Source organism: Oncorhynchus kisutch, linkage group LG8 (assembly GCF_002021735.2).
Source record: "Oncorhynchus kisutch isolate 150728-3 linkage group LG8, Okis_V2, whole genome shotgun sequence".
NCBI classification, from domain to species: domain Eukaryota; kingdom Metazoa; phylum Chordata; class Actinopteri; order Salmoniformes; family Salmonidae; genus Oncorhynchus; species Oncorhynchus kisutch.
Genome location: NC_034181.2, coordinates 4,085,624 through 4,098,216, shown reverse-complemented (window position 1 = coordinate 4,098,216; position 12,593 = coordinate 4,085,624). Strand labels below are relative to the sequence as shown.

At 39.5% G+C, this 12,593-nt stretch overlaps 1 protein-coding gene across 3 annotated transcripts in view; it reads right to left on the bottom strand.

Annotated features, from left to right (window-relative positions):
* LOC109879538 (protein mono-ADP-ribosyltransferase PARP8) overlaps positions 1–12,593 on the bottom strand; it is an 83,919-nt gene that overhangs the window by 36,507 nt on the left and 34,819 nt on the right. For all 3 annotated transcript variants that reach the window (XM_031829572.1, XM_031829569.1, XM_031829571.1), the window contains exons 4-8: positions 11,982–12,071; positions 10,696–10,766; positions 6,675–6,743; positions 2,309–2,403; positions 441–501 (exon numbers count right to left, since the gene is read on the bottom strand). In XM_031829572.1, coding sequence (XP_031685432.1) covers positions 441–501; positions 2,309–2,403; positions 6,675–6,743; positions 10,696–10,766; positions 11,982–12,071 — 386 coding nt within the window. The remainder of the gene's footprint in view (positions 1–440; positions 502–2,308; positions 2,404–6,674; positions 6,744–10,695; positions 10,767–11,981; positions 12,072–12,593) is intronic.

Here is a 12,593-nt window from a genome sequence, read left to right as displayed (position 1 = left end):
ATGGGGTCAATCCATTAAACCATGTTATCTAAATGGTACAGACCTACACGATTAACATGGGGTCAATCCATTAAACCATGCTATTTTAGGGTGCAGACCTACACGATTAACATGGGGTCAATCCATTAAACCATGCTATTTTAGGGTGCAGACCTACACGGTTAACATGGGGTCAATCCATTAAACCATGCTATTTTAGGGTGCAGACCTACACGGTTAACATGGGGTCAATCCATTAAACCATGCTATTTTAGGGTGCAGACCTACACGGTTAACATGGGGTCAATCCATTAAACCATGCTATTTTAGGGTGCAGACCTACACGGTTAACATGGGGTCAATCCACTTCAAAATGGTCAAATGAATTTGAAATGCGTTAAGCTCATCAGATCAAAACTGACAACATGAAAGGAATGGGAAGGTAATACTATTATACTTACATCTAGGAAACTGACGTCGATGTGGAGATCAATGTCCACATCGTCGATGGCACCATATTCCCTACGACAGGTTAGGAAGATGAACAGATTTCAGTTCTCTATCGTCCCATAAAGACACCTTCAGTCAGAGTCAACATGCATATTGTTGAAAACATGGGAGATTTCCGCATTGTCTCTTGGCTACTTTGATATCTCAACATAGAAATGCCACACAAAGAGGCTGATCGAGAGCTTTTTGCATCTGGAAAACATGTTTGAAGTCGTATATCAGCATTACAATGAAAATGCATTATTCAGCACAGCTACCCTTTCATATCTTATTCTCCACATAGAATGGTGCACTACGCACGAGAGCGCGCGCGCACACACACACACACACACACACGCACACACACACGCCCCCCCCCTTGGAAGACCAGCTCTCTACTCTGTGATGAGTCATCCAGTAGGCCCTGCCATATACCACCAACCACACTGACTCACCCCCCCCCCCCCACCCCCTCCCCATTCCACAGGGATGCTGGCCCATGTTGACTCCAATGCATTCCACAGTTGTGTCACGTTGGCCAAAAGTCCCTGACCAAAGGCACTTCTCCCCCGGATCACTCAGTTTGGCTGGGCAGCGCTAGGAAGAGTCTTGGTGGTTCAAAACGTCTTCATTTATGAATGGGAACATTCAATGCTGCAGACATTTTATGGTACCCTTCTCCAGCTCTGTGCCTCAACACAATCCTGTCTCGGAGCTCTACGGACAATTCCTTCAATCTCATGGCTTGGTGTTTGCTCTGACATGCACTGTCAACTGTGGGACCTTTATATAGACAGGTGTCTGCCTTTCCAAATCAAGTACAATTGATTGATTTTACCACAGGTGGACTCCAATCAAGTTGTAGAAACATCTCAAGGATGATCAATGGAAACAGGATGCACCTGCGCTCAATTTCGAGTCTCATGGCAAAAGGTATTTGTTTTAAATTTTGTATAAACTTGCAAAAAAAATGAACGTGTTTTCGCTTTTTCATTATGGGGTAGTGTGTATATCAAATGTGGATTTTTCATTTATTTAATCAATTTTAGAATAAGGCTGTAACGTCACAAAATGTGGAAAAAGTCAAGGAGGTCTGACTACTTTCCGAATGCCCTGTATATTATTAATACCTGAGAGATACTGCGTGGTGTCCCTGTATATTACCTGAGAGATACTGCGTGGTGTCCCTGTATATTACCTGAGAGATACTGCGTGGTGTCCCTGTATATTACCTGAGAGATACTGCGTGGTGTCCCTGTATATTACCTGAGAGATACTGCGTGGTGTCCCTGTATATTACCTGAGAGATACTGCGTGGTGTCCCTGTATATTACCTGAGAGATACTGCGAGGTGTCCCTGTATATTACCTGAGAGATACTGCGTGGTGTCCCTGTATATTATTATTACCTGAGAGATACTGCGTGGTGTCCCTGTATATTATTATTACCTGAGAGATACTGCGTGGTGTCCCTGTATATTACCTGAGAGATACTGCGTGGTGTCCCTGTATATTATTATTACCTGAGAGATACTGCGTGGTGTCCCTGTTTATTACCTGAGAGATACTGCGTGGTGTCCCTGTATATTACCTGAGAGATACTGCGTGGTGTCCCTGTATATTATTATTACCTGAGAGATACTGCGTGGTGTCCCTGTATATTACCTGAGAGATACTGCGTGGTGTCCCTGTATATTACCTGAGAGATACTGCGTGGTGTCCCTGTATATTATTATTATCTGAGAGATACTGCGTGGTGTCCCTGTATATTACCTGAGAGATACTGCGTGGTGTCCCTGTTTATTACCTGAGAGATACTGCGTGGTGTCCCTGTATATTACCTGAGAGATACTGCGTGGTGTCCGTACATCTCCCGGACCGCAGCCAGGTCCACCTCCAACTGGGGGTGTTTGTGGAGCTCGCCATCAGAGTTCACCTATCAGAGAGAGACGTCAATAAATCAATGAAACGTGTTTTAAAGCCCCCCCCCCCCCTCCCCCCTCCCCCCTCCCCACCACCCATCAGCAGTATAGTCAAACCTCTTCACAGTAACTTAGACCCCAAAGAGCATCACAGTGAACAGCAAACATCTCCCTAGAAGGACGATACCTAGAAAGGACCCGGACTCCGAGGGGAGACCTAAAAGGCTTCTTTTTTCTTTTTTTAAAGTGCGGTCCTTTGCCCTCCCCTCCACTAAAATGTAATGATTGGATAGATTTCTAAAGAGACCCAAAACACGACCAATCAGCTGCTAAGGACATTTTGTGCTTTTGTCTGGCAAGATCAACCTACAGCAGAACAATAATCAGTTTGTGGGATGTGTTTGACAACCTACAGTATTGTCAAACTGTGCAAAACTGATTGAATCAATGTTGTTTCCACGTTATTTCAACAATTTAAACTCAATGTGATGAGGTTGAATCAACGTGGAAAAAACGGATTGTATTTGTAAAAAGTCAAATCAATGTAAAGGAAATGGTATATATATTTTTTCACTCAACTTTTAATATATATAATAATATATATTATAATATTATATTTCTTTGTGAATTTCACGTTGAATTCAACCAAAATTGTATCAAAACTAGACGTTGAAATCTGTGCCAAGTGGGTATGCTTTCATCTTTAATCTGAATGCTCCAAATACTCGTGGAGAACAAAAAAGTTTCACTGAGCAGGACTGTCTTTGTCCCATGTAGCACCCTATTCCCTATGTAGTGAACTACATTTGACTAGAATAGTAAAAAACGAGGGCACTACATAGGGATAAGGATGCCATTTGGGAGACAAACTGTATAAACAACCAGCTAACTCAATGTGTCATCTCCTGTTCTATTTCATTGGCCAGTTCAATTTCTGGGAGGAGCTAAATTAAATCCAATATATTCACTGGAATATCAACAAACAAATTCTCCCTAGAGCTGTCCAGACACATTAAACATGAAGTCTCCTAGAGCTGTCCAGACACATTAAGTCCCCTAGAGCTGTCCAGACACATTAAACATGGTCTCCTAGAGCTGTCCAGACACATTAAACATGGTCTCCTAGAGCTGTCCAGACACATTAAACATGGTCTCCTAGAGCTGTCCAGACACATGAAGTCCCCTAGAGCTGTCCAGACACATTAAGTCCCCTAGAGCTGTCCAGACACATTAAGTCCCCTAGAGCTGTCCAGACACATTAAGTCCCCTAGAGCTGTCCAGACACATTAAGTCCCCTAGAGCTGTCCAGACACATTAAGTCCCCTAGAGCTGTCCAGACACATTTAAGACAATAGTGGAGTTAATGTGTCATAATTATTTGCTTTAAAACTAGGGGTGTGTCAAGTACTCGGACAAAACGAGTATCGTAACGGATATTGCGAATTTTCCCGAAATACAATTATGACAAGTATTTTTAGTAATTATGAGTGCCAGCACACATCTCTCTTTCACTCAAACAGTATGAAGCACTGTGTTCTCTCAACAACTATTGGCTAGTTCTTCTGTCTGTAAAGAAACAGGGCGGGGGTGTCAGTTGAGCCTGCTGTCCCAATTGGCTTAGAACAAGCCACTCCTCCTCTGCTCTCATTTCCCCGGACAAACAACAGACAACAGACTGTTTCGGTCACTGTCTCAAGACACAAGCCACTCCTTCTCCAAACATCATGTATGAATCAGAATCCATAGCTAGGCCATTTTTTGTTCAAATCTAGTTACATCCTGTCAACTGAGGCCAGATGGTTGTTTTGGTCTGTCTACTTGGCGTTGTTCAGCAGGACTACTTCGTCTTTCTGTATACTTATTCCATTCCTGACCACATCTGTCATTATGTAAATCGGTAAATAGCCCACCCAATTTACCTACCTCATCCCCATACTGTTTTTATTTATTTACTTTTCTGCTCTTTTGCACACCAATATCTCTACCTGCACATGACCATCTGATCATTCATCACTCCAGTGTTAATCTGCTAAATTGTAATTATTTACCTACTTCCTCATGCCTTTTGCACACAATGTATATAGACTCTTTCTTTTCTTTCTACTGTGTTATTGACTTGTTTATTGTTTACTCCATGTGTAACTCTGTGTTGTTGTCTGTTCACACTGCTATGCTTTATCTTGGCCAGGTCGCAGTTGTAAATGAGAACTTGTTCTCAACTAGCCTACCTGGTTAAATAAAGGTGAAATAAAAAAATAAAAATCAAATGTAGTGATCCAAGCCCATGCTTGCTATTATCATTTATTTTACTAAACCTACTGACATCAAGTCAACATTATCTACAACCATTAATAGATTTTAAGCTAGCCTGAGGCTAGTACTTTTCAGACCAGGCTAGTAGAAAACATGACATTTTGACACTGTCAAGTGACATTTTTGCCTTTTCAAATATCCTATGGCCTATTTGGTACATGGGTTAGTAAAATAAATGGTGGTCGACTGGCTAGAGCCCAAAATCCTTAAAATGACATCCCTGCCTTCTCCCCACACTACATAATCAAAGATCCAAAGAATATCAATCATCACAGGTATATGAAACAAGGTCCTACTAACTCTGTAATTGTTTATGACAACTTCAACATTATGTAAATTAAAAACCCACGAGTTACCCTCCAATCTAGGAGGTTAATAAGGAGTGTTTTATCTAGAAGCTTTTCAAGAATAGCCAATAGGGTCCATACATAATGTGTTGCTGACGTGACCCGTTTCCCAAAGCCTCACCACAGGGCGCGCGCACGCACACACACACACACACACACACACACACACACACACACACACCAGAGGAAGACGGCCATATTACGCTGTCTGACTTTGGGAGAGGCATTTAATTCTAAAGCCTGTCACGCGAAAACAATTTGGACGCAATTTATGTTGCAGATGCACACTTCCAAGTGACATCCTGATACACGAAGCAATTCAAACAAAATGTAAATTGCAAGCAACATCCAATTCTATCATACATCACATGATTTCATAAATGATTTGTTTAGCCAAATGTTTGGTAATTGTAACAGCATCGAGACACAAAATGCGGATTGTATCATTTAGATAGCTAGCCAAAAATGTTGCCCATTTGCAAAACGATGTTTTACCAAGCTAGTAAGCTAAGCTAAGCTAGGTAGCTGTAGTCATGTTGGAACAATGTCAGTTGAAAATGGACAGAGAGAAAAGGTCTGGTTTCACTTTTAAAATGACACATTTATTGACTGCCAGACCATATACATAAACCACGACTAGCCATGCGGTCTAGGATTTTTTTTATTTATACATTTCCCATTTGACATGTCTCTTTTCGTCCTGCTTTGCGGCAGCACCGACACCTGTGTTGGCATGACAACTGGGTCGGAGTTCAGAACGGAACGATATGACGTGTCATGTGAACTTTTTTCTGCTCACTGATTGGACATTGCATACAGACAATTGAGTGAAATAGGATTGATTTCTATCGCTGGTGATGCAATGCAACTAATTTGCTAAATTGTTTGAGGGTGACACATGGAGCAACCCAGAAGCAAGCAACATAAATTTTGTCCAGATTGCTTCGTGACCGACGGGAGGCAATCAATCACAATCTTTAAAACAGACTTGCTACTCTCACAGAAACGGACTAATCACTCAAACAAACTTCAGAAACTGTCGCTTTGTCACAAGAGGCCGAAACAAAGTTCACCAATCAACAGTTAGGAGGAGAAGGAAGGAAAGAGACGATGAGAGAGAGCGAGAGGCAGCCGTCGCTCATCAGAACAGCGGTATATTTCCATACGGAAAGTCACTGGCAACAGAAACGTCCGGTGAATGAGGAGCCTCGGGTCTCTTTCTGAGTGAGCGGACTGAAAATATAAACGAACTCTATATACCTGATGAGTCTAGGACCACTTTAGGGAAATCTGCCATGGACTCAGGTGGAGAAGCCAGGGGAGGTCTGGGACCTTTGATTTCTGCCTTCTCCTTAGTCTCTCACTCGATATAAGGAGTTCTACTTACTGCCACTGTAGCTACGGGGGGTGGTTTCCTGGACACAGATTAAGCCTTGACCCGGACTAAGAAGAAACAACATTCTCCAAAGTGCTTTTTAGTCCAGGACTAAGCTTAATTTGTGTCTGGGGAAACCTGCCCTAAGAAATCTACTGCCTCTGTAGCTAAGAGAGGGCTAAACACTGGCGATCTAATGGTTTGATAAGTTATAGCAGTTGTTATGGAGGAGATGAGGCTTGATGCTTACCTGACCTCCATAGTAAAACTCATCAGAGTCAGCATCCCCCTCAGAGTCCTCCTCTATGGCATAGTGGCACTGGGGGAAGTTAGACATGTTATTACACACTATTACACCATTACTACACCCGCTATTGACTTTTATGGCTGGGGGGGGGGCAATATTGAGTAGCTTGGATGAATAAGGTGCCTAAAGTAAACGGCCTGCTCCTCAGTCTCAGTTGCTAATATATGCATTTTATTATTAGTATTGGATAGAAAACTCTAAATATTCTAAAACTGTTTGAATGATGTTTGTGAGTATAACAGAACTCATATTGGCAGGCAAAATCCTGAGTTGAAATCAAAACAGGAAGTCAGAAATCTGAGCTTTGTATGTATTCACCAGAGTCCCCAATGAAATCCCCTTGAGATATGAATGATGTTGCACTGCCTAGGGGTTCCACTAGATGTCAACCATCAATAGAAATTATAATGAGACTTCTATGGTGTTGCGGGAGTGAATGAGAGCAGAATCAGTCAGGTGTCTGTCAGTCAGCCATTTTCTGATCATGTTTATTCCTCATGGTAGTCACTTGCGTTCCATTGCTCACGAAGACAAGAAGGAATACTCTGGTTGGAACTTTATTGAAGCTATATGTTAAAAACATCCTAATGATTGATTCTGTACTTAGTTTGAAATGTTTCTTCGACCGGTAATATAACATAGCGATTGGATATGTATACCCATACGCGTTAACAAAAGAAGGTATTTGGACATAAATAACGGACATTTTCGAACAAAACAAACATTTATTGTGGACCTGGGACTCCTGGAGTGCTTTCTGATGTAGACCATCAAAGGTAAGGGAATATTTATCATGTAATTTCTTGTTTATGTTGACGCCATTTTTGCGGCTGTGGTGTTTTTACTTCTGAGCGCCGTCTCAGATTATTGCATGGATTTCTTTTTCCAGTAAAGTTTTTTTGAAATCTGACACAGCGGTTGCATTAAGGAGAGGTATATCTATAATTCCATGTGTATAACTTGTATTATCATCTACATTTAGGATGAGTATTTCTGTTGAATGATGTGGTTATGCAAAATCACTGGATGTTTTTGGAACTTGTGAATCTAACGTCCCAATGTAAACTCAGATTTTCTGATATAAATATGAACTTTATCAAACATGAAGTCCTATAAGTGTCATCTGATGAAGATCATCAAAGGTTAGTGATTCATTTTATCTCTATTTGTGCTTTTTCTCTCTCTCTCTTTGGCTGGTAAAATTGGCTGTGTATTTTAGTGAGTTGTTGGTGACCTAACATAATCGGTGGTGCTTTCCCCGTAAATCCTATTTGAAATCGGACACTGTGGTGGGATTAACAACAAGACTACCTTGAAAACTATATAAAATACATGTATGTTTGAGGAATTTAAATATGAGATTTCTGTTCTTTTGAATATGGCGCACTGCACTATCCTTGGTTGTTGTTATATCTCTCCCGGTAACGGGATCTCAGCCATAAGAAGTTAAACACTATTACACCGTAATATGTACCCACTGTTAGTACACACTATTAGTTACTACACCCATTATTACAGTTACTACACCCGTCACTACACACTGTTACTACACCCATTATTATCACTATATTATTACACCACTATATTATTACACCACTAAACAATTACACCACTATAATATTACACCACTATTACACCACTATACTATTACACCACTATTAAACCACTATAAAATTACACCACTATACTATTACACCACTATAATATTACACCACTATTACACCAATATTACACCACTACACTATTACACCACTATAATATTACACCACTATATTATTACACCACTATAATATTACACCACTATAATATTACACCACTAAACAATTACACCACTATAATATTACACCACTAAACAATTACACCACTAAACAATTACACCACTAAACAATTACACCACTAAACAATTACACCACTAAACAATTACACCACTATAATATTACACCACTATTACACCACTATACTATTACACCACTATTAAACCACAATAAAATTACACCACTATTACACCACTATACTATTGCACCACTATTAAACCACAATAAAATTACACCACTATTACACCACTACACTATTACACCACTACACCACTATACTATTACACCACTATTATATTACACCACTATAATATTAAACCACTATACTATTACACCACTATAATATTACACCACTACACTATTACACCACTATAATATTACACCACTATAATATTACACCACTACACTATTACACCACTACACTATTACACCACTACACCACTATACTATTACACCACTATTATATTACACCACTATAATATTAAACCACTATAATATTACACCACTATACTATTACACCACTATTACACCACTATAATATTACACCGCTACACTATTACACCATTATACAATTACACCACTATACTATTACACCACTACACTATTACACCCCTACACTATTACAACACTATTACACCATTACACTATTACACACTATACTATTACACCACTATAATATTACACCACTATAATATTACACCACTATAATATTACACCACTATAATATTACACCACTATTACACCACTACACTATTACACCACTATACTATTACACCACTATACTATTACACCACTATAATATTACACCACTATAATATTACACCACTACACTATTACACCACTATAATATTACACCACTATAATATTACACCACTACACTATTACACCACTATAATATTACACCACTATTACAGCACTATAATATTACACCACTATAACATCACTACACTATTACACCACTACACTATTACACCACTATACTATTAAACCACTATACTATTACACCACTATTACACCACTATACTATTACACCACTACACTATTACACCACTACACTATTACAGCACTACACTATTACACCACTATACTATACTATTACACCACTATACTATAACACCACTACAATATTACACCACTACACTATTACACCACTATAATATTACACCACTATAACACCACTATAACACCACTACACTATTACACCACTACACTATTACACCACTATAATATTACACCACTACACTATTACACCACTATATTATACTATTAAACCACTATAATATTACACCACTACACTATTACACAACTATTACACCACTATACTATTACACCATTATAATATTACACCACTACTCTATTACACCACTATAATATTACACCACTACACTATTACACCACTACACTATTACACCACTATAATATTACACCACTATACTATTACACCACTATACTATTACACCACTATACTATTACAATTCCACCACTATTACAATTCCACCCCTATTACAATTCCACCCCTACACACATTGCTACACATTACACACTAATAGTCATTACATACTACCATACACCACTATAATATTACACCACTACACTATTACACCACTATACTATACTATTAAACCACTATAATATTACACCACTCCACTATTACACAACTATTACACCACTACACTATTACACCACTATACTATTACACCACTATAATATTACACCACTACACTATTACACCACTATAATATTACACCACTATAATATTACACCACTATTACACCACTACACTATTACACCACTATACTATTACACCACTATAATATTACACCATTACACCACTATAATATTACACCAGTCATTACATACTACCATACAGTGAACATTTACACACTAAACAGTTATACCCATTATTACATACTATTAAAATGATTAAATAATACTATATAGTTATACATATGACATACTATTATAGTTATTACATAATACTATATAGTTACACATTACATACTATTATACCTGTTATTACATACTAGTTCACACTGAAAAAGTTCTCTATAAACTTGATATTAAATAGCTGATGTTATGATGCTTAATGACTCGCTAGGAGCATGTATGAGCTTTTATAATGTCTTATTAATCAGTGATGTACATCTCACCTGATTCTTGTCTATCTGATGTTTGGACTTGATGGACAGGCAGCAGTTGGCGTCATTATTGACCCTAATCTCTGTTTACAAAACACACAGACACACACACAAACACAAAACAATACACAGTTAGCCAGGACGTCTGTTCATCTAAGTATCTGCTATACCAACAATACGACAGCAGAGTGACTACGACAGCAGAGAGACTACAGACAGTCTGATAAACAGAGATTACGACAGCAGAGTGACTACGGACAGTCTGATAAACAGAGATACGACAGCAGAGTGACTACGACAGCAGAGAGACTACAGACAGTCTGATAAACAGAGATTACGACAGCAGAGTGACTACGGACAGTCTGATAAACAGAGATACGACAGCAGAGTGACTCCGGACAGAGATACGACAGCAGAGTGACTACGACAGCAGAGTGACTACAGACAGTCTGATAAACAGAGATACGACGGCAGAGTGACTACAGACAGTCTAATAAACAGAGATACGACAGCAGAGTGACTACGGACAGAGATACGACAGCAGAGTGACTACAGACAGTCTAATAAACATAGATACGACAGCAGAGAGACTACAGACAGTCTGATAAACAGAGATACGACAGCAGAGTGACTACGGACAGAGATACGACAGCAGAGTGACTACGACAGCAGAGAGACTACAAACAGTCTGATAAACAGAGATACGACAGCAGAGTGACTACAGACAGAGATATGACAGAAGAGTGACTACGACAGCAGAGAGACTACAGCGTCTGATAAACAGAGTTACGACGGCAGAGAGACTACAGACAGTCTGATAAACAGAGATACGACAGCAGAGTGACTACGGACAGTCTGATAAACAGAGATACAACAGGTTAGTGACTACGGACAGTCTAATAAACATAGATACGACAGCAGAGAGACTACAGACAGTCTGATGAACAGAGATACGACAGCAGAGAGACTACAGACAGAGATACGACAGCAGAGAGACTACATACTGTCTGATGAACAGAGATACGACAGCAGAGTGACTACAGACAGTCTAATAAACATAGATACGACAGCAGAGTGACTACGGACAGTCTAATAAACATAGATACGACAGCAGAGTGACTACAGACAGAGATACGACAGCAGAGAGACTACAGACAGAGATACGACAGCAGAGTGACTACAGACAGTCTAATAAACATAGATACGACAGCAGAGTGACTACGGACAGTCTAATAAACAGAGATACGACAGCAGAGAGACGACAGAGAGACTACAGACAGTCTGAAAAGCAAACAGACCTGTTGCTATCCTGTGGAAGATGACGGGGATCTGGTCTCTGGTGACTAGAACTTCATCCTCGTTCTCAGAGTTTGATACGTATGTATTGTCTGGGTTGGGAAAAGAAGAAAGAAGACAGTTAATTTGGAGGCTAACTAAGATAAGTGCTCATAACTCATATACAGTTCAAGTCGGAAGTTGAGTCAAATACATTTAAACTCAGTTTTTCACAATTCCTGACATTTAATCCTAGCAAATTTGTCTTGGGTCAGTTAGGATCACCACTTCATTTTAAGAATGTGAAATGTCAGAATAATAGTAGAGAGAATGATTTATTTCAGCTTTTATTTCTTTCATCACATTCCCAGTGGGTTAGAAGTTTACATACTCAATTAGCATTTGGTAGCATTGCCTTTAAATTGTTTAACTTGGGTCAAACGTTTCGGGTAGCATTCCACAAGCTTCCCACAAGAAGTTGCGTGAATTTTGGCCCATTCCTCCTGACAGAGCTGGTGTAACTGAGTCAGGTTTGTAGGCCTCCTTGCTTGCACACGCCTTTTCAGTTCTGCCCACAAATTTTCTAAAGGATTGAGGTAAGGGCTTTGTGATGGCCACTCCAGTACCTTGACTTT